Source organism: Protomyctophum parallelum (assembly GCF_964188405.1).
Source record: "Protomyctophum parallelum genome assembly, chromosome: 17".
Lineage (NCBI taxonomy): Eukaryota > Metazoa > Chordata > Actinopteri > Myctophiformes > Myctophidae > Protomyctophum > Protomyctophum parallelum.
The window spans coordinates 9,048,681-9,073,066 of record NC_139719.1 but is presented as its reverse complement, the minus strand read 5'-3'; the positions used below and the strand labels follow the sequence as shown (position 1 = coordinate 9,073,066).

The 24,386-nt window shown below is 42.4% G+C and overlaps 4 protein-coding genes across 5 annotated transcripts; 3 read left to right on the top strand and 1 right to left on the bottom strand.

Moving 5' to 3' along the window:
• Window positions 1-7,491: 7,491 nt before the first annotated feature.
• LOC310874463 (uncharacterized protein) lies at window positions 7,492-9,013 on the top strand. 2 transcript variants are annotated; one of them, XM_083787274.1, is made up of 3 exons: window positions 7,492-7,575; window positions 8,128-8,252; window positions 8,496-9,013. In XM_083787274.1, the coding sequence occupies exons 2-3, from the start codon at window positions 8,149-8,151 to the stop codon at window positions 8,923-8,925; spliced, it is 534 nt and encodes a 177-aa protein (XP_083643400.1). In that variant the 5' UTR covers window positions 7,492-7,575; window positions 8,128-8,148; the 3' UTR covers window positions 8,926-9,013. The 2 variants fall into 2 exon arrangements, with proteins under 2 accessions (XP_083643400.1, XP_083643399.1); XM_083787273.1 differs by having other exon boundaries at window positions 7,506-7,580.
• An 801-nt stretch (window positions 9,014-9,814) lies between these two features.
• Window positions 9,815-12,491, top strand: apnl (actinoporin-like protein). Its single transcript, XM_083788217.1, has 3 exons — window positions 9,815-9,966; window positions 10,477-10,586; window positions 11,894-12,491. The coding sequence occupies exons 2-3, from the start codon at window positions 10,483-10,485 to the stop codon at window positions 12,342-12,344; spliced, it is 555 nt and encodes a 184-aa protein (XP_083644343.1). The 5' UTR covers window positions 9,815-9,966; window positions 10,477-10,482; the 3' UTR covers window positions 12,345-12,491.
• Window positions 12,492-17,828: 5,337 nt separating this feature from the next.
• Window positions 17,829-19,769, bottom strand: LOC310875120 (endonuclease domain-containing 1 protein-like). The gene is made up of 2 exons (XM_083788215.1): window positions 19,449-19,769; window positions 17,829-18,563 (listed from the first exon to the last, which is right to left on the bottom strand). The coding sequence occupies exons 1-2, from the start codon at window positions 19,743-19,745 to the stop codon at window positions 17,943-17,945; spliced, it is 918 nt and encodes a 305-aa protein (XP_083644341.1). The 5' UTR covers window positions 19,746-19,769; the 3' UTR covers window positions 17,829-17,942.
• Window positions 19,770-21,476: 1,707 nt separating this feature from the next.
• Window positions 21,477-23,861, top strand: LOC310874586 (UDP-glucuronosyltransferase 2B20-like; the record flags this gene model as incomplete). Its single annotated transcript, XM_083787443.1, has 2 exons — window positions 21,477-21,601; window positions 22,248-23,861. Exon 2 carries the CDS (start codon window positions 22,257-22,259, stop codon window positions 23,859-23,861), a length of 1,605 nt encoding a protein of 534 aa, XP_083643569.1. The 5' UTR covers window positions 21,477-21,601; window positions 22,248-22,256.
• Between the last annotated feature and the right edge of the window lie 525 nt (window positions 23,862-24,386).

Here is a 24,386-nt window from a genome sequence, read left to right as displayed (position 1 = left end):
TGATGATGCTGCGTTTGGTCGTGTAAATAATGTAAACTATTTTTAAATTTAAATTTGATTTATTTATTTTAAATTTGTTTATCTTATCTATCTTGTCTGTCCATGAATACGTACTCTGCTGTTGTTGCTTGTGTTTGTATTTTAGGTTTTCTGTTTTATGTGTTTGTAAAAAATCTAAAAAAAGTAGGCTACTGATCAGAACTCTCAGTCAGATCCACTCTCCAGAGACGAGGCGAGGCTGCAGGCAAACACGTTGGCGGTAAGGCAGACAACCACTTATTTCACATTAACACTCAGGCAACCTACCGGGCGTGCGCTACCTGGCAGAATAGCGCACACAACAATCTGGACAAAACAAGTGAAATTCTGCCCCAGTAGACAGCCTACGGCGGAGGAGTACTCAAGTACAGGCTGGGTAGAAATACTTTATGTTGACCACCTACCGTTGAATGCTTTCCCCTGAAAAAAGAAAGAAAGAAATTCATTTCTGATTTAAAATTCTGTTCAATAAATGCCTGTGGAATAGGCAAACATGGTGAAATCCCCACAACGCGCACCCGCCCACCGTTGTCAGCTATCACCGGCTCTGACCACACCACACTTTAAACATCAGATTCACATCACTAGATTAATTATGCCTTCACACGCTTTACGGGTTTTTGTGAATTTAGTGGACCCTCCATGTGGTCCTAAAAGATTCTCAATCTAACTTAAGGGTGGAGAGTGATGGTTCTGTTGAGTGACGAGCTCGGAGAACAAGATGACACCAGGCAGTATCACATCAAAAGTTCTGGAGTTTATTCCACACACATAGTAGGCTATAGGGACAATATACAGTATTGGACAGATGACGTGACCCGAAGATATGGGAGATGGTGAAGGACAGAATGAGTAGGAATAGAGCATGTTGTATCACTGTGCACCGACGTCAGTCTGTCTGATAAAGCAGTTGATGGTCATGGCGTTAAGTGTCTAAGTATGTGCTTACGCACATGAGAGTGATTCAACACATGTATGTACTTGGTCAAGCAGATAAAGGTCAGTCTAATCATGTTTACATGTTTATTAATGCAACTCAAAATCATTGTCAAGATGCAAACAGCCTTTTCTTCTCTAAGAAGTCGACGAGTGTGAGTCAGAGACGGGGAACGATGTGAAGAGGATTGTTCACAATGATGAAAGTGCAACCGAAGGATAAAGAAAGTGGTGATGTGAAGAAGAGCAATCGCAGGCAATATTAGAGAGTAGAGACCATATTACCTGCTGATATTAGAGACTGAACAAGAAGGTGCTCACATAAAAATACTACTGTATGTACTGTATGCAGTCTTATTTTTATAGTATAGGCCTACTGTATAATCCGCTATCAATCTGTCTTGATGGCCAAGATATTCTGATCAGAGTCAGTCAGTATTCACCTCAAAATGTGAAGATTGTCATAAATTGTTATATTTAGGCCAATATTTTAATAGCATACAATAAAATAAAGATCATTGTGAATGCATACAATATGAATATACTATACTTTTTTTTTTTTTTTTTTTTTTGCGGCTTACGCCTTTTATTGATTTTTTAAGGGACAGATAGTAGGCTGACAGGAAACGGGAGAGAGATGGGGGGATGACATGCGGTAAAGACCGTGTCGGGTTCGGGAGTCGAACCCGCGGCACACCGCGACTGGATCACCAGTCCGGTGCCCAGACCGTTACGCTACGGCCTGGGCCGAATATACTATACTATACTATACTATACTATACTATATTAACTTTCCATCAAAGCAAGCTGCATTGTGTCTAATTTTATAATATCCAATGTGCCTGTAGTTATTATCCTTTGTATGGAGGTTTCATTGAGACATAATGGTACTGACCACAGTGACCAGTGACCAATATGTGTGCATGTGCCAGCTGTCACGGTGGGGGGCGGTGGTGGCTCAGGGGGTAGAGTGCCTGGATGGTAACCGTAAGGTTGCCAGTTCGAACCCGGGCTCCCCCAGAGTTACTGTCGAAGTGTCCTTGAGCAAGACACTGAACCCCTAATTGCTCCCGATGTGCTAGTTGGTGCCTTGCATGGTTTCCGCTGCCATCGGTGTATGAATGTGTGTGTGAATGGGTGAATGTAATGCACAATCTCTGTAAAGCGCCTTGGATAAAGGCGCTATATAAATGCACCATTTACCATTTACCATTTAGCTGTCCGTGTTGTTTCCTTTCCTTCCTTTCTAAAGCATTTACAGAAACATCCACTTGAAAAGAAAAAGTAGGATTTCAGACTGCAACCAACCGTTTATGAGAAACATTTCAAAAATATATGAATTGACTTCCTTGCTGTAATCTTAAACCTGACCACAAGTTGTGTCTACAAAGATTACAGTATAAAAACACACAGACCTAGCTCGACTGCTGTTGAAAAACTGTGTAAAGTGCTTTACTGCATGTAAGTTCAAGAATAAATGAGTTTTCATACCAATTACTGCTCCCAGATATATCTTTTACTTAAAGTGGTAACATTTTGAGCAGTGACGTTTAAGCCAACATGTATACACTATTTCACATCTTGTTTGTGTATACATAACATAGCTCTCACAAAACCACGTTGTTTTGAAGCAAAAAAGCCTTAAATTGCACAGCAAAATATAGGCTAAGGCCCTTATTTATCAATGCGGTGTACACCCGGTGTACACCGTGTTGATAAATAAGGGCCTAACTGAATGTACAATTATATAATTACTTTATTATCCAGAGTGACTTACAAGTGCAATATCAGAGTAAGCAGAGCATGTTCTCTAGTCACCATCACCAAAGAAAAAAGTGAATTCTCACATAAGTAGAGTGCGAAGACACTAAGGCCCTCATTTATCAATCGAGTGTAAAATCTGCCACAGATTCGAGTGCAGGTTTCGTAGTACCCACGTCGCCACGGCATTTATAAAGTGATCGCAAACAGCTGATCCTTCCTTAATTTTGTTCTCACGTTAATAAATGTCACGGCTGAATTTGATCTGGCACACCCTAAGAAATCAAGCTTCGCCCTCGTTTTCGCGACCTGAACCACTGCTATACGATCTGGAAACCATGGTTGCCGTGCCTTTCTGCCCGCCTCACCCCCCCCTCTCATACACACACACAGACGCACACACGCTGCACGCACACGCAACTTGCAAGCCCAACTAACTGGTGTGTTGTTAAATAAATAAACAACGAACACCTGCATGAATTAAATAAAGTTGTAGGCCTACCCTGTCTGTTTCCCTCTCACCGGGTCGGGGGGGCTACCGGTATGCGCTCATGCAAAACACTGTTTAAATGGCTTAAGCATGACTTGCAGCATATTGGAAAGGAACTGGTCGGAATGTTCCTTCCACGCGCTACGTCCGGCCAGGGAAATTTCCCCCTGTCAGGTGAAAAGAAAACCTTGGACTCCTCATGCGTGAAAGGTGAAAGAACTGGGTTACAAAATCGTGGGATAAAATTTATAAAAATAAAATTAACCTGCAATTCAATTTTGCATTAATCAAGTTAAACTGATAGTCTGTCTTGCTGGGCCCGCTCTTATAACTGTATACAGTACTAATGTTTTTTTTTTGCAGTGTTCCCTGATTTTGCTTAACATGCTGATTAGCTATATTGAGCAACATATTAAGAGCGGAGCCATCAACGCCAAGTATAACTGTATCATTTGTTGCAATAAATGGTTAAATACACTGTATTTTAGGGCACGTGTTTAAGTTTACACACCTGGAAGCTGCCTATAGGAAAACATCTGTGATTTTCCCAAGGGCATCTTGACAATAGAAAATAGCGGAGATCCGGGACCGGGCACACACAACTTTGTTAAACCAACATGTTTCGATCTATCCCGTTCTTCATCAGGGCATCTTGACAATAGGTTTTGAGGGGACAAAGACTTTCCCCACTGACATTTTTCCCAGCTATTCTGGGGGTTTGAACTTTCCAACACTAATCATATAGGCATATGTTTCTCTAACCTCTAGTCTCCCACTGTGTGTGTGTGTGTGTGTGTGTGTGTGTGTGTGTGTGTGTGTGTGTGTGTGTGTGTGTGTGTGTGTGTGTGTGTGTGTGTGTGTGTGACAGGTTCACCACGTTGACCAAGTGTCAATAGCCTGTTGTCAGGTAACGGGGTCAATGTCCTGTAGAGCGTCCTTGAGCAAGACACTGAACGCTACTAAACCCTGCTCAGTCATTGTTACTGTAGTTGCTAACTGAATATCAGCTAAATGTCGAAAATGCTAAGCTTGTGTCTATTGAGATGATGTGTTCTGGGGACACAATATTATGTGTCCAAACTTCAACCTAATTTATTCTTTTGACAAAGTCTGTCACTTCCCAGAAACCGTTTAATGAGGATTGTGTGCACATCTAGTACCTGTATTTAGGCCAGATGCTGGATATCAAGAAAGACAGGAATCAAACAAAATGTTAAAACATAAGCACACTGGGTTATTATGTTCACATTCCAAAAACAACTAATCAAAGTGACACCTTTAAAAAAAAAAGCACTGATATTATGGAATGCTCAATCTCAACATAGTTCCACGGAATGAGTTCCACTGCACTCAGAGTAAAACAATGCTCATTGGCTCCAAAGCATGTACCGTATACAAACAGAGACACGGACATGTTATCTCTGGTTCCTGAGAGCAGAGAGGGGCGTTGTGTCATTGTCTGCAGGGACTCTGAGACACAGAGAGAGGAAGAGCCAAGGGTGGTTGAGTCAATGCCACTGTCATGGCCCTGACAGAGATGACGAGGACAGAGTGGGCAGGAGACTTGCACTTTGCTGTGGGCATAGAACACTACTGTCCTGTGGCTTTGGACAACTGACCCTTGAAGTCTTAAAGATGCACTGATGGAAGCGTGATGCACGTATGGCCTGGCTTGAAGTGGCTATTTTAATTGGATGTTTTGTCCTTTTAATTAATCGGTGAGCCAGGCTATATAGCCTCGGGGAGGATTAATGTAATGTGTGAAGCTGTGCTGATTTGTCAACTTTACAAGAAATGTAATTAAATCAAGCACAGGTAATCCAACTCGTCCGTTTTAGCATAGGGCAGGCCTACCTATTGGCACTCGTGGAGTCGTATGAATATTTAATAAATACTATGTGTCACCAGTGGGGTCTCATCACACATCAGACTGAGTTAAGCATTCCTGAAGGAACGCATAAGACAATCTGGAGCACTGCCTTGAAGGAGTATGCTCCTGAAATATGGAGCACACTGACAAAAGATGTTAGATAAGCAGTCAAAAACAGTCAAAAGAATTGAATGTGAAACATGCAATATAAATCATGTTTCTATTATTATGTTATGTGTACTGTAACTGCGTTCTTTGAACATTTTGGAAAATGACAGTTAAACTGAACAAATCTGCAGATTTAAGCGTTTAATGACTATAGATAGATAATGGATATCAGTGTTCATTTTGTTGACTAAAAGACTATATAAGATTTTGATATTTAGTCGACCTAGACAGATGACTAAGGACTAAAACTAAATGGTGTTATTCAAAAGACCATTAAGACTAAATCAGAATTTGATGTCATAATGAACACTGATGGGTATTAAAATGTCACATTTGCCACATTGTGTTTGGTATTTTCAGACAATTCACAGACAGTGGTCTGTGAAGCTTTGGATTATGCCCAAAATGAGTCATCCATAGTCTATGTAGTCTTGTCACGTTAATTCCTTCGCAACCTGAAGCAACCACACCTGATATAAAGTACTATGCATGCCCTACCATACTAATCTGTGTTTGTACAGTTTATGTGTTACCACATGTAAGACCCAGCCGCACCCTGTCTGTGACTTTGTTGTATGAAAATAACAAAAGTAGTTCAACTCTTAACGAGCTTACACTTAAGACGGAGGGTGGAGGTTGGAGGTGAGATTTATTGCAGATGAATTGATTACAGTATGGAGCTGGGATTGAGTGAATGGACAGAGAAGTGACTGACAGTATGATAACAGAATGATAACAGAATGATGACAGTATGAGGAGGAGACAGTGGAGGAGCTTTGGCGTGGGCCCCCTGGGGACGGACCAGAGCCTCGGTTCGGATCCTGCCTGGCGGAGGCAGGGGGGGCTCTTGAGCCTGCCCCCCTGGGGCCGACCTGGTGGAGCCTGCTGCTGGGCGGTCGTCGGGGAGGTGGCGGGTACCTGAACGGAAGCACAGATGAGCGAAGGGAAGTGAGGACCGTTTATAAAGGGGTGCGGACAAGGTAACGCAGATCTGATTGGAGCAGACGGATGATGGAGCATTACAGCTCTAAGTTGAACTAACGTTAACAACTAAAACTTCTTTTAAATTAAATATTTTCAATTTAGCCATGAATGTGTTCATTTTTACTTTGGCCACCATCATATTTTTCTTATCTTCCTCCCAGAAGGGAGCTGGGACCCATTTCTGGGTCAAAAAATATGAATTAATAATAATACATACAAACATTATTATCATTATTATTATTATTAAGAAATAGTTGGTAGTGCTGTCGCCTCACAGCTAGAAGGTCCTGGGTTCGATTCCCGCTCGGGACGCTGTGGGTGCTGGCGGCGTGTTTCCTCCTCCGCGTCATCAGTGCCCACACCCGAAGGCGGGGTTGGCGAAAGGGCCTTTCTGTGTGGAGTTTGCATGTTCTCCCCGTGTCCCCCGCCTAGGGTAGGTACCCTCACAAAAAACATGTAGTAATCCTGGTCACTAAACTGCCTCCCCCTGGCCAGCCGGGGCGCCTGATGGAGGGGAAAGGAACAACGTGTTGGAATAACGTGTTCCTTCCACGCGCTACGTCCAACCAGGGAAACTCCCCCCTGTCAGGTGTAAAGGAGCAACTTGGACACTCGCATGAAGGAAGCATGAGTTCAAGTCCGTTGCTCTCCCCTTGTCCCCCATATATGGGGACTAGGTTGGTGGAGGGTGTGTAGAGCCCAGGATCACATTAGATGATTGACACAGGGGTGAAAAATGGGTTACAAAATCGTGGGATAAAAATATATATTAAAAAAAAAAAAAACGTTTAAATAGCAAACTCACATTGCGTTGCATCGCAGTGTGTTGTGAGCTCGTCGTAGATCGGTTATTTTCATAATTTTCATTTACTCAAATTTCTCTTTTGTGTATAAAAAGTTTGGGAATCACTGAATAGGGTATAGGCTACACCTTGATTCTGAATGTCACAGCTATAAGTCACAGACCCAGGGATGAGGGATTCATGGCACATAAAGTTGGGAAATATACGCTGACCATAATACTCACATTTCAAGGATGCAACACAACAACAGAATGTCATCCAGTGACAAATTCTAATTCAGCTGGCAGACACATGACACACCTAGTCGTCTCCGAAGTGAGGTGTGACTGTGTGTGTGTGTGTGTGTGTGTGTGTGTGTGTGTGTGTGTGTGTGTGTGTGTGCGCGTGTGTGTGCGTGTTTGCGTGCGTGCGGGCGTGCGGGCGCGCGCTCGGGGGTGTGACTTTGCGTTATGTTCTCATACCAAGCTGGGAGCTGTTTTTAGAGCACTCTCGTATGGTGCTATAGTGTGTGTGTCTGACATAAGGTAAAGTAAGTACCCTTTCTCTGCTATTTAGAACATTATGTGATTGTGATAAATTGTTTGATAAAAAAAAAGAAGAAACTGTATCATTAGACGACAGATGATGTACTAATGAATGCTATTAATGGGGCTTGACTTGTTTTACTTTGTCTAACTCAACTTTTCTTGCAGACAATATGCATCATTCATATCATAGCAAACAGCATCTCAATCATTTTAAGTGTCCTATAGAGTCCAAGAAAATCGGTTCTTATTAGTTTAATGTTAGGGTTTGAGACCTCATTGTAACTTATAATATTCCATTTGTAACTCTGACAGTGTTAGTGGGCGGGTGCAGTGGCTCAGGGGTTAGAGCGGCCACACTTGAATCACTAACTGCAGATGAGCAGGTTTATTGTGCCATGGTCTCCTCTACTGGTGTCTGAATGGGATGGGTGAATGCAATGCAGATTTGTAAAGCACTTTGGCTAAAATCGCTATATAAATGCTCCATTTATCATTTTAAATTCATGATTTCACAGTGTATTTTATACTGTGTCTGTCCTTCACCTACAGCCTTCCCCACCAGCTGACACGATGCCTGACTCTGCAGAGGCCCACTCCGCCACACTCACTACCAACCGTAACTGTACCATAGAGATCACCAATATTAGTGCCAGTTACTGCCTCGTGAACCCAAAGTAAGTCACTGACCGACTGACATACTCAACCATACAGAGTGGTCAACATTTGACTCTATAAAATGTTACATAGCGTTTCTTTAGTTTAAATCATAGAATACTTCTTCCTCCTTTTTATTATGTAGGCTATGGACTGATAAGAGATCATGAATGTTGTCAATGACAATTCCTATAATATACCAGAAGTCATATTCTTGAAAATGGTAACACGTGCCCTTCCCTTAATTGTCACCCGCTCTGTAGGATCTACATGTCCAGTGGGTTCAGCTACAATCCCCCCCAGCCCACGGTGCGCACCAACAAGTCCGAGGTGTGCTCCTTTGTCAAGGACGAAAACACGGCGTCGGGTGCTGTGGGCGTCCTGACCTACGAGCTCTTTGACATGCGCAACCGCCACTGCAACGAGCTGGTCGCCATCATGTTCTCCGTGCCCTACGACTACAACGTCTACAAGAACTGGCTAGGCGTGGGCGTCTTCGAGCACACGCGCCCCTGCGACGAGAAGCTCTACAACCACATGTACTATGAAAAGGACTTCACCAACTACCTGCGCCACGAGGCCGATGGCTCCGGGATCCATTACCCCGGGCGGGTGGTGGATGTCAGGGCCACCATGTCCAACCAGGGCAAGGCCATTATAAAGCTGGAGCTGTATGACAAGATGGGCAGATGAGACATGATTCACTATGTCTGCTGTCACCTTGGGTGCTCTGAATAAAACAAAATAAAAACAATGATGGTAATATATTTTGTCCCTGAAGTTTGTTTTTGTCTCTTGTTTGAGTAATTTCCCATAAACAAACATGACTCTATAGTGTCTTAGGAGCAGCACACACCCTTGTAAAGCTACTGTGTATCAGGTGCGGGAAACCACCTCTTTTTGATCTACCAGGTGATCAATTAGGACCACGAGTTTCTGGGTTCGATCTCGGGCACTGCCAACTCAGCGTAAGAGTAGCACAGCTTCTGTAACTAAATGGTGCTGTAACTAAATGGTACTGAGAGCTGATGGTAGGTGTTGTGCTCCACCTCAGCACTCTATCTACCAGGGGTCTAGTAGTGCATTGAATAGGGGACACCTTCGTTCTCTCGACGAATGGCGACAACAAGCCACTCTGACCTACTTACATATGTCCAAAACGGTTGCCCACCCCTGGTTTAAGTAAATTGAGAATCTACCCCTGGTCTAATTTTAGCGAGAATATGTTTGTAAAACATCATATTTTTTCAATATTTGGTCTTTTTTCGAGGGTCAAAGGAAGGTTTGTAATACATCCCAAGTCCGACATCTGTCAAAGGTCTGTTTCTCCCCCCATGTTGTAACAATGGCAACTTCTTAACTGTATGTCCCAACACAGAGACAGGTGTGGCCCGTGGGAGACACCATGCATGGAAAGAAACATTACTATGAAAATCTTGAACAAAGCAAACTCGCGTTGTGCATGGTTACAGAGGTATGTTGTTTTTCATGTTAGTCTGTGTACTGTATCTCTCTCCTCATACCTTAACAGACTTGTCCTCAACTTGTCCTCCAGACTGAGTCGGACAGGGAGTGGGTGTGTGTTCTGGGTGGAGACGGCTTTGCGTTAGATTCAGGTGTGGTGCCATTCCACGAGAAGGGTAATCGGAAGAGTGAGCTCACCATTTCAGATCTCACATCGGCTGAGCTAAGAACAGGCATTGATACAGTACGAACAGGTAAGACAATTTATTTGTAACATGCAAAATGTAGGCTACTGTAGTCTTTATTGGGTCATCACATTGGATATTGACATACATAGACATCACATTAACATAATTTGGTCATTTATAATTTAATTGATCCTGTAAATGGCTAGTGTATGGGTGCCATTACACTAGAGAAATGTAGAGAAATATTTATAACCATAAAAAAAAAAAAAAAAAAAAAAGAACTTTATAGCATCCCTATCCTGGGGGCGAACATTTGGCGAAGAGAGCAGATATGTACAAGTTCACAATACAATGCATTGTGACACGTTGTGAGCTTTTAGATCGCTATTTTCAGTGAAGACATTTGTTGTAGAGGGGAAAAAAGGAGCAGACCCAGTATGGAGCCCTGGGGATAACCCCCTGACCAAGTGCTGAAGTGGTTAAGTGACAGTGTAGTGTTATAGTGCAATATTAAGCATCGTGTAATCCCACACTTTCACTGATGCCTTTTTCTTTGGAATCGCAGCCCGTGTATACAGTAACAGTACAGTAGGAGAGAATGAGTGACTCAGCTGAGGCCGTGGCGGCTAATCTCAGCAGCCGCAGAAATGTCACCATCGAGATCACCAACCTCACCAACAACTACTGCCTCATCAACCCCAAGTAAGTGCAAGACTTGTGGAGGAAGATGACACAGAGGCCTGCAGCTGAGTATTGCTGAGAAAGAGAATACATGCACAACAGTACCCTTCTGCAGATTAATAAAAGTTGAAATAAACAGTTTATAGCCGCCATGCACATTATAACACCGGCGCTGACGTGTGTTGTGTCTCTGTTAGTGTAATATTTTATTTTTTGTTATCAAATGTTTTTTATTTTAAGACAAAAATCACAATAATACACGTTAACAACATGAATGACTTAAAGAAAACAAAACACATATAAAACAACACATAACAGCAAAAGCAAGGAACACAAAAACAAACAATCCCACCCACCCCTCCCCCCCGAGACCAAAGATGCCTCAAAATGTCATTACTCCTACTACTGTGCAATGGAGACAAAAAATAAATAAATAATGATAATAATAATAATAATAATGATTAAACCATGCCCTTAACCAAATCTGCAATACTAGACCAAATCTCAATGTTTTCCTCTTTTGCACCATGCAATCTTGCTGTAGACATTTCTAGATAAATGATGTCTAGAAAGGTCAAAGCCCATTGGCGAAATGACAATGTATGAGGCGGTTTCCAGTGCGAAGCAACCATCTTCTTTGCGGCCGTTACGCCAGAAAAGAAGACACGAATACGGGTGTTATTTAATGGCAACTGGGATACATCATTTAATAAGAATAGAGATGGGGAGGGTGTGATGTTAACTTGTAGAATAGTCGAAAGGTTAGTAGCAACCAAATTCCAAAATGTGAGGACACTCGGACACTCCCACACCATATGAAAGAATGTACCTATGGCGTTTGACGTGCAGAAAGTGCAGTTGTGATTATTTCAAATCTGCATAGCACACAATCTACGGGGGGTTAAGTATGTCCTATGAACAAAATGTAGATTAATTTGTTGATGATCAGGATTCCTAGAAGACAGGACAACATTAGACCACACTGTATCCCAGCTCCAATCTGGATCTAGATTTGGTATGTCATTCCTCCATACAGTATCGACAAGCAAGGTCCCATAACTAGATTCTAATAAATAATCATACAATACGGAAACAAAACCTCTTGACCTAACATCACAGATAAGTCTATGCAAAGGGTGCATTGCAAGGGGGGTCTGCCATGGCACCCCATATGTCCTCATGGTAGTTCTCAATTGTAAATAGAAAAAAAAAGTTACCAGGCAAGTTAAAAATATCATTAACATCAAATAAATCACCCGAAGTATGAATCAGTGTAATATTTTATAACTAATAACCCTTCGTATTTCTTTTCATTCTTTTGCAAAAAGGGTTTTCCTAGAGAGTGGCTTGACATACATACCACCCCAGCCTACCGTGCGGCCTCTGAAAACGGAGGTGTGCAACTTCAGCAAGACCTCCGCTAAAGCCTGTGGCGCTGTTGGCGTTCTGACCTACGACCTGTTTGAGCGGAGTAGGAACGACTACATCGAGACACTCGCGATCATGTTCTCTATTCCATACGACTACAACATGTACAAGAACTGGCACGCTGTAGGGGTTTACAGCAAGGGTAAAGAATGTGACGAGGCTCTGTATAAAGAGATGTATTACAACAAGGAACAGAAAGGCTTTGTAAGGGCGGAGGCAAACGGCTCTGGGCTCACCCATGAGGGCAGTCACCTGGATGTCAAGGCTGTCATGTGCCCCATGGGCAGGGCCATTATGAAGGTGGAATTGTGGGACAAGCTTTTCTCACCATCCCAACATCAGCACTACTAAGGAATGCTCTCTCTCACTACTCAGTTTTGATGACGTAATTCCAGTTGCAATGTGTACAGTTGTGTTCAGCCCTTGGTGCATTTTTGTTACCATGCTATATGCGGTATAATATGATTCAATGTCGTAATAAATTCATACCAAGTCTGATTTGAGAAATGATGTGTCTCCTTAAAACAAGTGTCCGTGGGGAAAGCTTCAGTATTGGCACAACAGGACAGAACAACTTTTACACAATAACCTACATATCACATTAATGCAGTGGTTCTTACGGGTCCATTTGGTTTCATTTTACACTCTCAAGAGATATTTTTTTTTACTTTGATCAACATTTGCCTGTTATTGTATCTCTCCAATGGTATGGTTGGTCAATACAGCATGGAAATGTGGACATTTCGTTTGGGGTCTGCAAGGCTAAATCTCATCAAATGGTCCGTGGCTCAAATGCAGAATAAATAATGGGCCTTTTGTTTGCAGGTTTATTAACAAGGTTCTGCATGACTTGCATGACATGCTTATAATATTTACTACATTCTTTATTTGCATTATATAAATCCACTGTCAATGCACTGAAGGCTCGGCTGAAAATACATTTGACTATTAGTATTTAGCATTCCAAATCTTGAAGGAATGTTTTTTGTCGCGACCAAAGGTCGCAGTTATGGAATTGTGTTTTACGTCACTCAAAATCCCCATACATGGGGAAGCCACCATATATTGTGCCCAAGTCTTGTGACATCATTATGACAATGATATTAATTAAGCCCAGGCAGATATGTTGATCTGACCCCCCATTCCAAAGCGCCAGCACTCGCCCAGAAGTCTGCTGTCACCCAGGCGGATGCGTGCCGTGCACACGACCTCACCCTTTGGGGTGAGGTCCTCAGGCGTCTTACTGGTATTCTGGTAGTAGGGCTGTCATGATTATGAAATTTACTGTGACAATTAATTGTCGCTCAAATAATAGCAATTATCAAATTAATTGTGTCTGTCATTGAACATTATGAATTAAAAATAAATTGATTTTTGGCTTTAAACTAAAGTTTCACAGGATAGAATAAATAACATTTCAAGAGACATTTCTAATTTTCTCTGTCAGGCCGAAGGCATAGCCGAGACTTTGTTTCGGCCAAGACTATGTTTCGGCCTTTCCGAAACTCCCTGTCTGTCCGTCTGTCCGTCCGTCTGTCCGTCCGCCTGTGTGTGTGTGTGTGTGTGTGTGTGTGTGTGTGTGTGTGTGTGGGTGTGTGTGTGTGTGTGTGTGTGTGTGTGTGTGTGTGTGTGTGTGTGTGTGTGTCCATGTATGTGTCAATGACCAATCATGGCCAATACTCCAATCCAACAACCAAGAATCAGCCTGAATCTAACTGAAATTACTGAATCTAACTATTTCATTTATATTTTTATTGTAAAGAAAGATAAATGGCTTCATCAGAGATGATGTATATAAGAACATAATTTGAAATTGTGTCTGTGTTCTGCACACTAAAGTAAACATAATCTCAACTGCATGTTTGCACAAGTCTACCATCTAGTGGTCCAGAGAAATCTATGCATGCATTGTCTAAAACAGTGTTTCTCAACCTTTTTTGTCCCAGGGCACACTTTTCATAGCCTAAAAATCTCGGGGCACACCTAGATATACGGTGTGTGTATATATTGTATATATACCGGTGTGTATATATAGTAAATATATATAGTAAATATATATTATATATATATATATATATATATATATATATATATATAGAATATTAGTGGTCCATGACATGAAAATGTTTGAGAACCACTGCTCTAAAACAACATTGGACAATGATGTTTGACAGTCAGCAATATTGTTGCTTATTCTAGATTTATTTTCTGACTTTTTCGGACAGCTGTTTGGACTTCCCTTCCCTCAAAGTAGCTGCAAAGCAGTATTGAAAAATGTGATTGCCATATTTATGTAAATAACATCATAGAATAACTTAAATAATGTAAATAACGTAATTTAGAGCACAGGTCCCCAATTTGGGTCCACAGATCCTTTGGTGGTCTGCGGTCCATTCGCTCTTTGGGTCCACAGATTCTTTGGTGGTCTGCGGTCCATTCGCTCTTAAGGTGTTTTATTTCATTTGATATACAATCTTCACAACAATTATCTGTAATGATTTTAAGGGCGACCATCTCTAAGGCATCTAGAAGTCTACATATAATCCCTTTTGGGTGGTGGGTGAAGATCCATTGTGAGTCGCAGGCGGCTAAAAATCTCTCTCTCTCTCTCTCTTTCTCTGTCACGGGGCAACCCGTGCCCTATACATAAAACTGCTCTCTATAACATGAAAGGACTAATGTTTTAAATGGATGGTTTGCTAATTGTCTCTCCTGCACTGCTGGTGGCATTTCCCTTGATTAGGAAGGGGCCAAGTGCTGTGCAGGAGAGGGGTGTTTCTTATGCTGTTTTATTATTGTCATTGAGTTTACATGCTGATTTATACTTGTTTATTGTAACGCATTATTGAGAATGTTTAGGTTACTTTTATTCAAGGTGTTATTTATGGCAGTATTTATTTGAAAGTATTTTTGAGAAGAAATGTTGCTAATTGATTCGATGTCCTGTGGTAGGATCCATTCCTATTTAAGGGAGGCTGCAGGGACAGTTGGATGTGGGCATTGACACAAATAACATCCCTGAGGGAGAGTAGGGCCTTGTGTGATCAAGGTACAGCCTGAAGAGAGCTCTCATATTGGTTGGGTTTTGTTAAGGAGTGTTGCCCAAGTATTTATTTATCTTTTGGTCCTTTCTTTATTTTGTTGCCTGTCATCTATTTTGTTATTGAGGATTATTGGAGTAAAGACCCTTGAACTGCATTACTGACTGTTCTTGGAGCCTTGGCCGTTCGGGCAACTTTACACTCTCTCTGCTGTTACCTCGAAAATACAACGGTTTTACGGGGCGACTTGTCCGGACTTTTGGGGGCGACTTCTCTGGACTTTTGGAGGCGACTTCTACGGGCTTTGGGGCGACCGATCTTCTCGTTGGGGGCGAGCGATCTTCGCCGCTTGTGGTGAGTTGGAAAAGGGGCGAGCCGTCTCGTATTCGTTACAACTCAATGTGGGGAAAAAACCTGTGATATTTAAACTTATCTAGGAAAAAGTGCCACACTGAGACTAATATACTGATCTCTGTGAATGTAATAATGTATAGGGAGAAAAAAGAGAGAGAGAGAGAGAAAAAGTAATAATAATAATAATAAATTATTCATAATAATAAACTATATAAAATAAGATATAAAACATGTATATGAACTTGCTTCACGTTCATTCCACATTCATTCCCTATTGTTCTAAAATAAAAACAAATAAAAGGAAATAATGTTCAATGAAAACAAAGATCGAAGTCCCAATCTCTGACCATTAATCAATATTCGTGCAAAAATAATCCAGTTTGGACCCCCTCTCGCACGCAGGGTGTAGATCCAAGGCAATAATAGTTTTCAACAGGCTGTGCCCAATAATCTCCATATCAGCAACTGCACGCAATTGTCTCGTATGGAATACATGTCAGCAAGTGACATTGCATGACTCTCCATCTCTTTATCTTTGCCTCCTTGCTGATACTGTCTGGCCCGTGTGATTAGCATACCTCCCATTGAAATGGCCATGCATCTCCATTGTGGCAGAAACCTACAGTGTGTCTCTCACCTTCTCTCAAGCTTAACCTTGCTGATACAGTAGTATCCCCAGGGCTCCACCGGTAATCCATGTCATTGACTCATATAGTATCCGTGATAGATATCCTTTTCGTGTCCTTGGAGCGTCACGAGCGTGATGTTACGTTGTGCATATCTCCATCACGACTTCAGGAAATGGATAGTCTCCTCATGGCATTGTGCCCTCGATTGACCTTTGAACTTGGCCAAGTGGCACATGGATGACCTCTTCCTGGCATTTGTGATGTTGATGTTTTGACCATTGGGTTTGGTCAAAGTGGCACATAGCAAACTTGTCCGCAGGTGTCCTAGCCCATCAAGGCCTGTGGCACATCTTGGCGTCCGAGCCCCCCTGGGCCTCAAGGTTTCAAGGTCAAGGAAGGTTTCAAGGTCAAGGTTTCTTTATTTTTGTCTCCCGAAGGAGAAACAAAAATCTGGGACTCCATGGCGTCCGAGCAGCCCCTGGGCCCGTGGCACTCCACGTGGCTCCCGTTTTACAGGTAATATAAAATGTTGTAATCAATATTCCATAAACATTTTGCCCGTACAAAAATAATAATAATCAGAAACTGTGAAAATGCAGTATGTGTATTGATGCAGCATGTGTGTTCTTTCTTTTCTTTTCAAAATATTTTTATTCAAGTTTTTGTGACAAACCCAGGGGCAAGTATTAAACAGACATATCAAAATATGAAAATACAAAATAAAACTCAATCCCCTATCCCACCCACCCCCCACCTGCAAGGATAGTCGGAAAAACAGTCAAAATGAAATACATATATCTATATACACGTACAAGTACATACATACAGAAAAAGAAAAAAGAAAGCAGATTTGTATAGCAGAGCAGATTTTGTTTCTGTTGTGGTTTGGCGTTGGCCGCGGCATAGGCATTAGGCAAGCAGCATGTGTGTTCTACATACCCATCCATTTGTGTGTGTGGCCCTGGCAAGCTGAGCTGTGCAGAGAATTGTTATCTCTAAATAACACTGTTATACTAATAAGATAAGAGCTCCCTTTGCCAATTGTCTTTTCTTTCATCCATGCAGTGCACAGACACAATATTGAAAATTTGAACGAGACATCCTGCACAATGAGTCTTTCTACTTTTGGTACTTTGAGTACATTTAAATGCAATAATTTGGTACTTTTGCTCAAGTATACATTTTGAATCAACAGACATTTTCTTGTAATAGGGCGGGCTATCTACACGCATTGATACTTTTACTCGAGTAAAACATGAGAATACTGTTTCACTGCTGCGTCTAAAACTCTGTGTTCCTTTCAAGGTCATTTGGCCAATTTAATTCTCCAGCTCTACATGATAGCGTAATCAGGTGTTACTTAAACGCATAGATAACAAGTTCTTTCTTTTCCTAAATTCTCTGGCTAGAAAGCAGGCGCTGAGGCCATAGTAAAAGTGTATAACACACTGGCATGAACAATGTAAAAAATTATGCATTTTGGGAAAACGTGAGCTGGAAACACACCGCCACAAGCGCCACATACGATACATATATTATATTTGTAAACCGTGAGAGGGAAAATACACCGCCACCTAGGCCTACTATGCAGAATGACTTAAATAACTCACCTCAAAAGTCTCAAATGATTTTATAGGCTTTCAAATCATAGAATAAAACAAGTTTAGAACAGATGTCTCCTGGGCGTCTCCCTGGAGGTCATCTGTGCGTCTCCCTGGAGGTCATCTGTGCATGCTGGGAGGAGGCCACAGGGCCCGCCGCACCAGATAGGGGACGGTAAATATCTCCACGCTGGCCTTGCAATGCCAGTTTTAGAAGTATACAGCTAATGTGGCCTGGGAAAGGGAAGATTGGGATTCTCTGCTGGAACTGTTAGCTCCGTGACTCTGTGGTTGAAGATGGATGGAAGGAATATTGGTCCTTGATCACTCCAAACCAGAACACTGTTCATAAAAAACACTAACCACAGCCTTAAACCTGTCCCGCAAATGCATCTCAAGTGTAGCGAGAGGCATTCTTTTCACATCATATCCCCGGAACGGCTTCTGAGCTGTGTTATTGACGGGCACAATCTCCTCAGTGCTAGAGCGGTCGTTGCGGCCGATGGCTGCATATGTAGGAAAGGTCTCCTTCAGTTCTGTTGGAAGATTATTGCTGAAGTTCGGACAGCAGTAGGCCGACCAAAGATACTCCGGTACTGCAACTCTGTGATCTTTGAGCCAGGGCTCATCTGCCTGGTAGGGAAGTATCCCGGTCACTATGTAGGCTTTTCCGAGGCAGTAGGCCGCCAGGGCTTGGTTGGCGGTCTGCTCCAGGGTTTTCCAGGGCCCGCTGTTGGATCCGGCCTTCTGAGGCACCGCGTTGGTCAAGGTGAAGGTAGACAAGCGGTCCTCGTGGCTCGAGTGATGAAGGCTGGGGTTGAGGTGTCCACGGGTGAAAGATGAGTTGATGTAGTCTAGCTCTACTGCCTGGCTCTCCACCACGTTCTGGTCCACAGGACCCGGAGGGAAGGGTGTCATGGAGCCATCCGCTGATGGGTTGGCAAGCTGTGCATGCAGGAGGCAAACACTGCAGGATGACAATCTTACATTTGTTTGTTTGATTTAAAAATTATAAAATGTTTTAATTTATTTATTTTTGAAATATATATATATATAGTAATTAAAATGTAGGAAAAGAAAATGTGATGTGTCATGACCCACAAAAATGGGCCCACAAAGGGATTCCGACCCACTGTTTGGGAAACAGTGTTATAGAAAACCCCATCTTCTTAAAGACACTTTGTAGTTAACGCCAATGTAGCCTACAGTCTAGGGCAGGCTACATACAAAACATACTGTACTAGTGTACTGTCTACTCTAGGCCCTAGAAGACAGTTGTTTTGCAGATGAAGCACAAATAAGTAACAGAGCAGAGGGGGTCATTTCCTCTTCCTTTATTTGCAAAGGATCTGATATTTGCCTAATGCAAAATTTGGGAAGTAGCATTATATAAATGAATTCTGCCAGTTAAAACAGGCCACCATGGACTCTAACTAAAATCTTGAAGAATGTGGTCTATTCTTAACTATTCTTAAGCAGGGATCCAACTCATTAGGTTGGTCACAACTCACAAGATGTTATGACACAGACATGGTCTAATTTGAATAAATTAATTCATAGCAGCGTAACACAAAGGAATGATATTATCATGCTGCTATGAATTAATTTATTCAAATTACAAATGACATTTATAGCAGACTCTCTTATCCAGAACAAAGATTGGATTAACCTAGTCAATAAACAACATTGTACATACTGTACAATATAGTCATGTGCCAAGAAAACAATTAAGTGCTACAAAGTATAGGATGCATATTATATTCCAGGTGTTTCAAGTCATATAGAAACTATAGATAAAGTTAAAGTAATGCTACTGTACTGGTCCCTTACCTGCGGCTCAAACTTCCAACATGCCGAAGGCCTCTTTCCAGTTGGTGGAGTAAACACATAGGCTGAGAACCATGGTGAGCGGCGTGGCCGTCTGTACAGTGTAGCAAAGCGGTACAGATTGTTGTAACGCTGGCAGATTGGGGATCCCGTCAAGCCTTTCGGAGGCCATGAGTTGTAGAAGATCTGTAAGCATGGAGTGAAATCCCCGACATCAGCCCTACACAGAGACCATAATCTAGTAAAAACGAAGAGCATCAAGACCTGAGCATGGAAATATGCCATAATCTGTTGCCTCATTGCCTGGCAGTGTGATTAGTGATGTTTGTAGTAGCAATGCAGTGCTCTTCTCTGATGTAGGAACACACACACGCACACACACACACACACACACACACACACACACACACACACACACACACCACGGGGGAGTGAAACTTTGTACTGAGAGCTGCTTCCTTATCACAAACTCTTGCTGAATGAGGAAGAAGAACTTTCTGTGGTTAACTCAAAACTGTGCATGCCATTACTATGGCAGTTTAGTCAAATCTGCTAGAGCCTACAGACATACATAAGTGTCAAGTTAATATGTAATGTAATCTAGAGACAGCCTGAACGTAACTCTTTCAGCAATGATTCTGAGACCAGACTCAAAAGAATGTTGCTGTTTAATCAGAAAATAGAAAATGATAGGGTTAACTGGCTTACGTTGCGTGTGAACTCGCGTGTGAACTCAATGAACTCGTTTAGGACCAGGGTTATTATTTTTCAAGAAAACAAAACTGACTAGCAGTATGTACGGTATTAGTTTTTGTTTTCAAAGGGGACGTGACACAAGTGACCGTGTGTTAAAGGTCACTTATAAAGGTCCCTTTATAAGTGACACACCTGTGTTGGATTTTTTTTTTTGTCGTGTTAGGGAAGGCTATGCTGTAACTCGTCCTTCTATGCTGCCCCTGCCAAACAAAATAAAAAAGTGCCAAAATTCAATTGTGTGAGTGCTGGTTATCTTTGGGCTTATATTAACCCATTCTGACCTGAGATCAGATTCATACGAGGTTTCCGCCGGACACACACTGGTCTGATGAACCCATTCTGACCTGAGATCAGATTCTAAAAATGTCAGTCGCTCTTCGATTTTTCAAAAATAGCAGACCTACAAGCTCGTATCGCGCCACTCGGTGGCGCGATATGAGCTTGTAGATCTGCTATTTTTAAATAGCTAAAGCACGACATGATGCCAACACCAAAATGGGTGCCCGTTCAGACTTCAGAATGGGTTAATTTATTCTGAGCTGTTTACCCGGTAAGGTAAAAGAATAAGAACTGAGACTAGCTTAAAAAAAAACCCACCAGCAGTCATCCTCAGTATATTGTCACAATATCGATATTGAGGTATTTACTCAAACATATCATAATATTTGATTTTGCCCATATATCGTCCAACCCTACTCGAAGGACAATTTACAATTTAGGCATTTAGCAGACGCTCTTAATCCAGAGCGACTTACATTAAGCAAGAACAAAAAAGCATGGGAATACATCACATCAAAACATTTATCAAGAAACATGCGTAAGCTAAGAAAGTAACAGTGGAATATCTATATAATGAAGCTATACATATAAACTAGGAGGGGAAGGAGACACAGGTCAAATTCATCATGCAATCAGGCCATGGTTCATTGGCAGATTAAAATGAATTGTCTACCAGCTAGTATGGGAGGGGTGACTATGCAGAAATGGGCCTACCTCTACCTGTTACATGAATAATAGTGACCATTCTGCAGGAAAGGGCCTACCTCTACCTGTTACATGAATAATAGTGACCATTCTGAACATTCACTGCATAACGGAGCTGAAATGTTGCAAGGCTTCACATGTATCTTTGTGGAAAAGGTGTGTGTGTGTGTGTGTGTGTGTGTGTGTGTGTGTGTGCCTGCGTGCCATAGAAAGAAGGCAGGCCCTGCAGACAAAACCCACCCCAAAGTTTGGTTTGTGCTTAACCCATTCAGAATATCCTCTCCCTCAGACTAGACCTTTCCCACATTATGCAACACAACACAATGGTCTGGAGCTTGAATCTTATTTTCAACTAGCAGGTGGCCGTCAATAATCCTTTAAAAGTACATTAATTGCTCCTGTCTCCGAGATTTACGGTAGGTTATATTCTCCTTTTGTTTCTAGCTAAAACAACTCCAAAGGCTAGGATAATACTGTTGTTAACACATGGAGTCATGGACATTGACAGAATATGAGTCTGTTTTTCTCAGGATGCAGGATAATCTGTCATTCTTTCATTTACCATTCCAAAAGCATAAATGTACATTTTACTTTTGTGTGCAGTGTGTGCTAGATGCATTTTTGGTATGGGTTGAGAATATTCTAATTAATATGTAACAGTGCTGATTCAGATTCATACAGAGTGCTCAACGTGGTTGGCAATGTACCTGTAATGTGAGATACTGTCTATGTTGTTATTGGAGATATCAAGCCTTTGTCGCAGCATTCCTCTGCTCTGAAAGTTGTTTTCCTGTTATGGAACACTGAACTTTTAACATAGCATAAACACAACAGCAATCTGAGAACCCATCTGCAAAGATTTAAGGAAAAACAGTGCCCTTATTGACGTGAGTTAAGAGCCTTGTCTTGAGAAACTAACACAACAGTAGCATACTGTAGGCTACTTTCACATGTTTTCATGCTTTCAGTGTGCGTGTGTGCGTGCATGCGTGCGTGCGTATACAGCGAAAGATCATATCGGGGGAAATGTGATGTGATGTAATGTGTTTCATCTTTCCTCAGAGGTGAAACATGAGTATCCTCCTTCCAGGAGCTACGTCTGTACTCCTGGTGGTGAGTGTAGCCCTCCTGTTTAGTCCTGGCACTGAAGGTGGAAAGGTCCTGGTGTTCTCACTGGAGGGCAGCCACTGGGTCAATATGAACCTGCTGCTGAAGGGCCTCTACGCCAAGGGTCACCAAATCACTGTGGTCCGCACGTCTACTAGCTGGTTCGTCAAGGAAGGAGAGCACTATGGCACCATCACCATCCCCCTGCAGGAGAAAATGACCATAGAGGAGCAGGACTTCTTTGTAACCTTCCTGGCCAAAATGATAGCCATCCGGAAAGGGGGCGTGTCTGTAATAACCTTTGTGTCCTTCTGGTGGGAAATGCTAACAACGCTGTCTAAAATGCACAGAGAGGCCAGCCAGGTTGTGGACAAGATTTTGGAGAACAAGGTCCTCATGCAGGACCTCCGCGACGCTCAGTATGACGTTGTTCTTTTGGACCCAGGGTTGCCTATAGGGGTTATGGTGGCCCACGCACTGAAGCTGCCCACAGTTTTCAATGTGAGATGGCTCACCAGTGGAGACGGACACTTTGTCGTGTGTCCTTCTCCCTTGTCTTACACCCCAATGTCTGGATATACAGTCTCAGACAAGATGACCTTTAGCCAAAGGATCAAGAACATGTTGTACTATTTACTTAACATCGGCATTGATACTTTCATTGTGAGTCCTCCTTACGATCGGCTGGTAGAGAAGTACTTTGAGCCAGACATGAACTTCTACCACCTCTTGCAGGGGACAGATCTTTGGCTAATGAGGCTGGACTTTGTGTTTGAGTTCCCCAGGCCTACCATGCCAAATGTTGTGTACGTAGCTGGTTTTCAGTGTAAACCCTCAGAGCCTTTACCTACAGACCTGGAGGAGTTTGTCCAAAGCTCAGGGGAGCATGGAGTCATCCTGATGTCGCTTGGAAGTTTGGTTAAAGGTCTTCCTCTGGAGATTACATCAGAAGTCGCTGCTGCCTTTGCGCAGCTCCCGCAGAAGATCATTTGGAGGCACCCAGGTGAGCGGCCCGACAATTTGGGTAACAACACCCTGCTTGTAAAATGGCTGCCCCAGAATGACCTCTTGGGTCACCCCAAGGTCAAAGCCTTTGTGGCCCATGGTGGTACTAATGGCGTCTATGAGTCAATCTACCATGGAGTGCCAGTTATAGGTGTACCTCTTCTTTTCGACCAGTTTGAGAACCTTTTCAGGTTGGAGGTCCGGGGAGCTGCCAAGGTGCTGGATGTAACTACACTGAACAGACATAACTTTCTGGAAGCGGTACAAGATGTTCTTCACAAGCCATCCTATAGGAAGAACATGGAGCATCTGTCTATTCTCCACCATGACAAGCAAAGTCATCCACTGGACACGGCTGTCTACTGGTTGGAATTTGTCATGAGGCACAAAGGAGCTGCCCACCTGCGCACTGAGTCCTACAAGATGCCATGGTACTCGTATCATTCTCTGGATGTTATATGCTTCCTAGTTGCTGTCCTCTTGGCCTGCAGTGCTATTACAGTGGGATCAATACGATTTCTGTGTCTCAGACTGTGCATGAAAAGAAAGTCCAAGCAAGATTAGCCAATTGGCTCTACAGATGGCTTTGAATGATTTTTTTTTTATTTTATTTTTTTAAGATATTTATTTGCGGCTTACGCCTTTTATTGATTTTTTAAGGGACAGATAGTAGGCTGACAGGAAACGGGAGAGAGATGGGGGGATGACATGCGGTAAAGGCCGTGTCGGGTTCGGGAGTCGAACCCGCGGCACACCGCGACTGGATCACCAGTCCGGTGCCCAGACCGTTACGCTACGGCCTGGGCCGGCTTTGAATGATTGATTGAAACTGACTGACTGCTATGTTAAAACACACTGAAGAAAGAGGAGGACTCAAATAACATATCACACAAAGATATATTGTAGTTGTTGGCATGCTATTTCAAACATGAATGCCCTACTGCGTCATACTACAGTGTCACAGAAAGATTACTCGACTACAAAAATTGCTGGTCTTCAAGCTCACAGCACGTCGCACTGTGAGCTTGTAGATCAGCTATTATTTATTTTCTTTTAGTGAAACCAAGTTAATTAAAACCTCTTAAACCC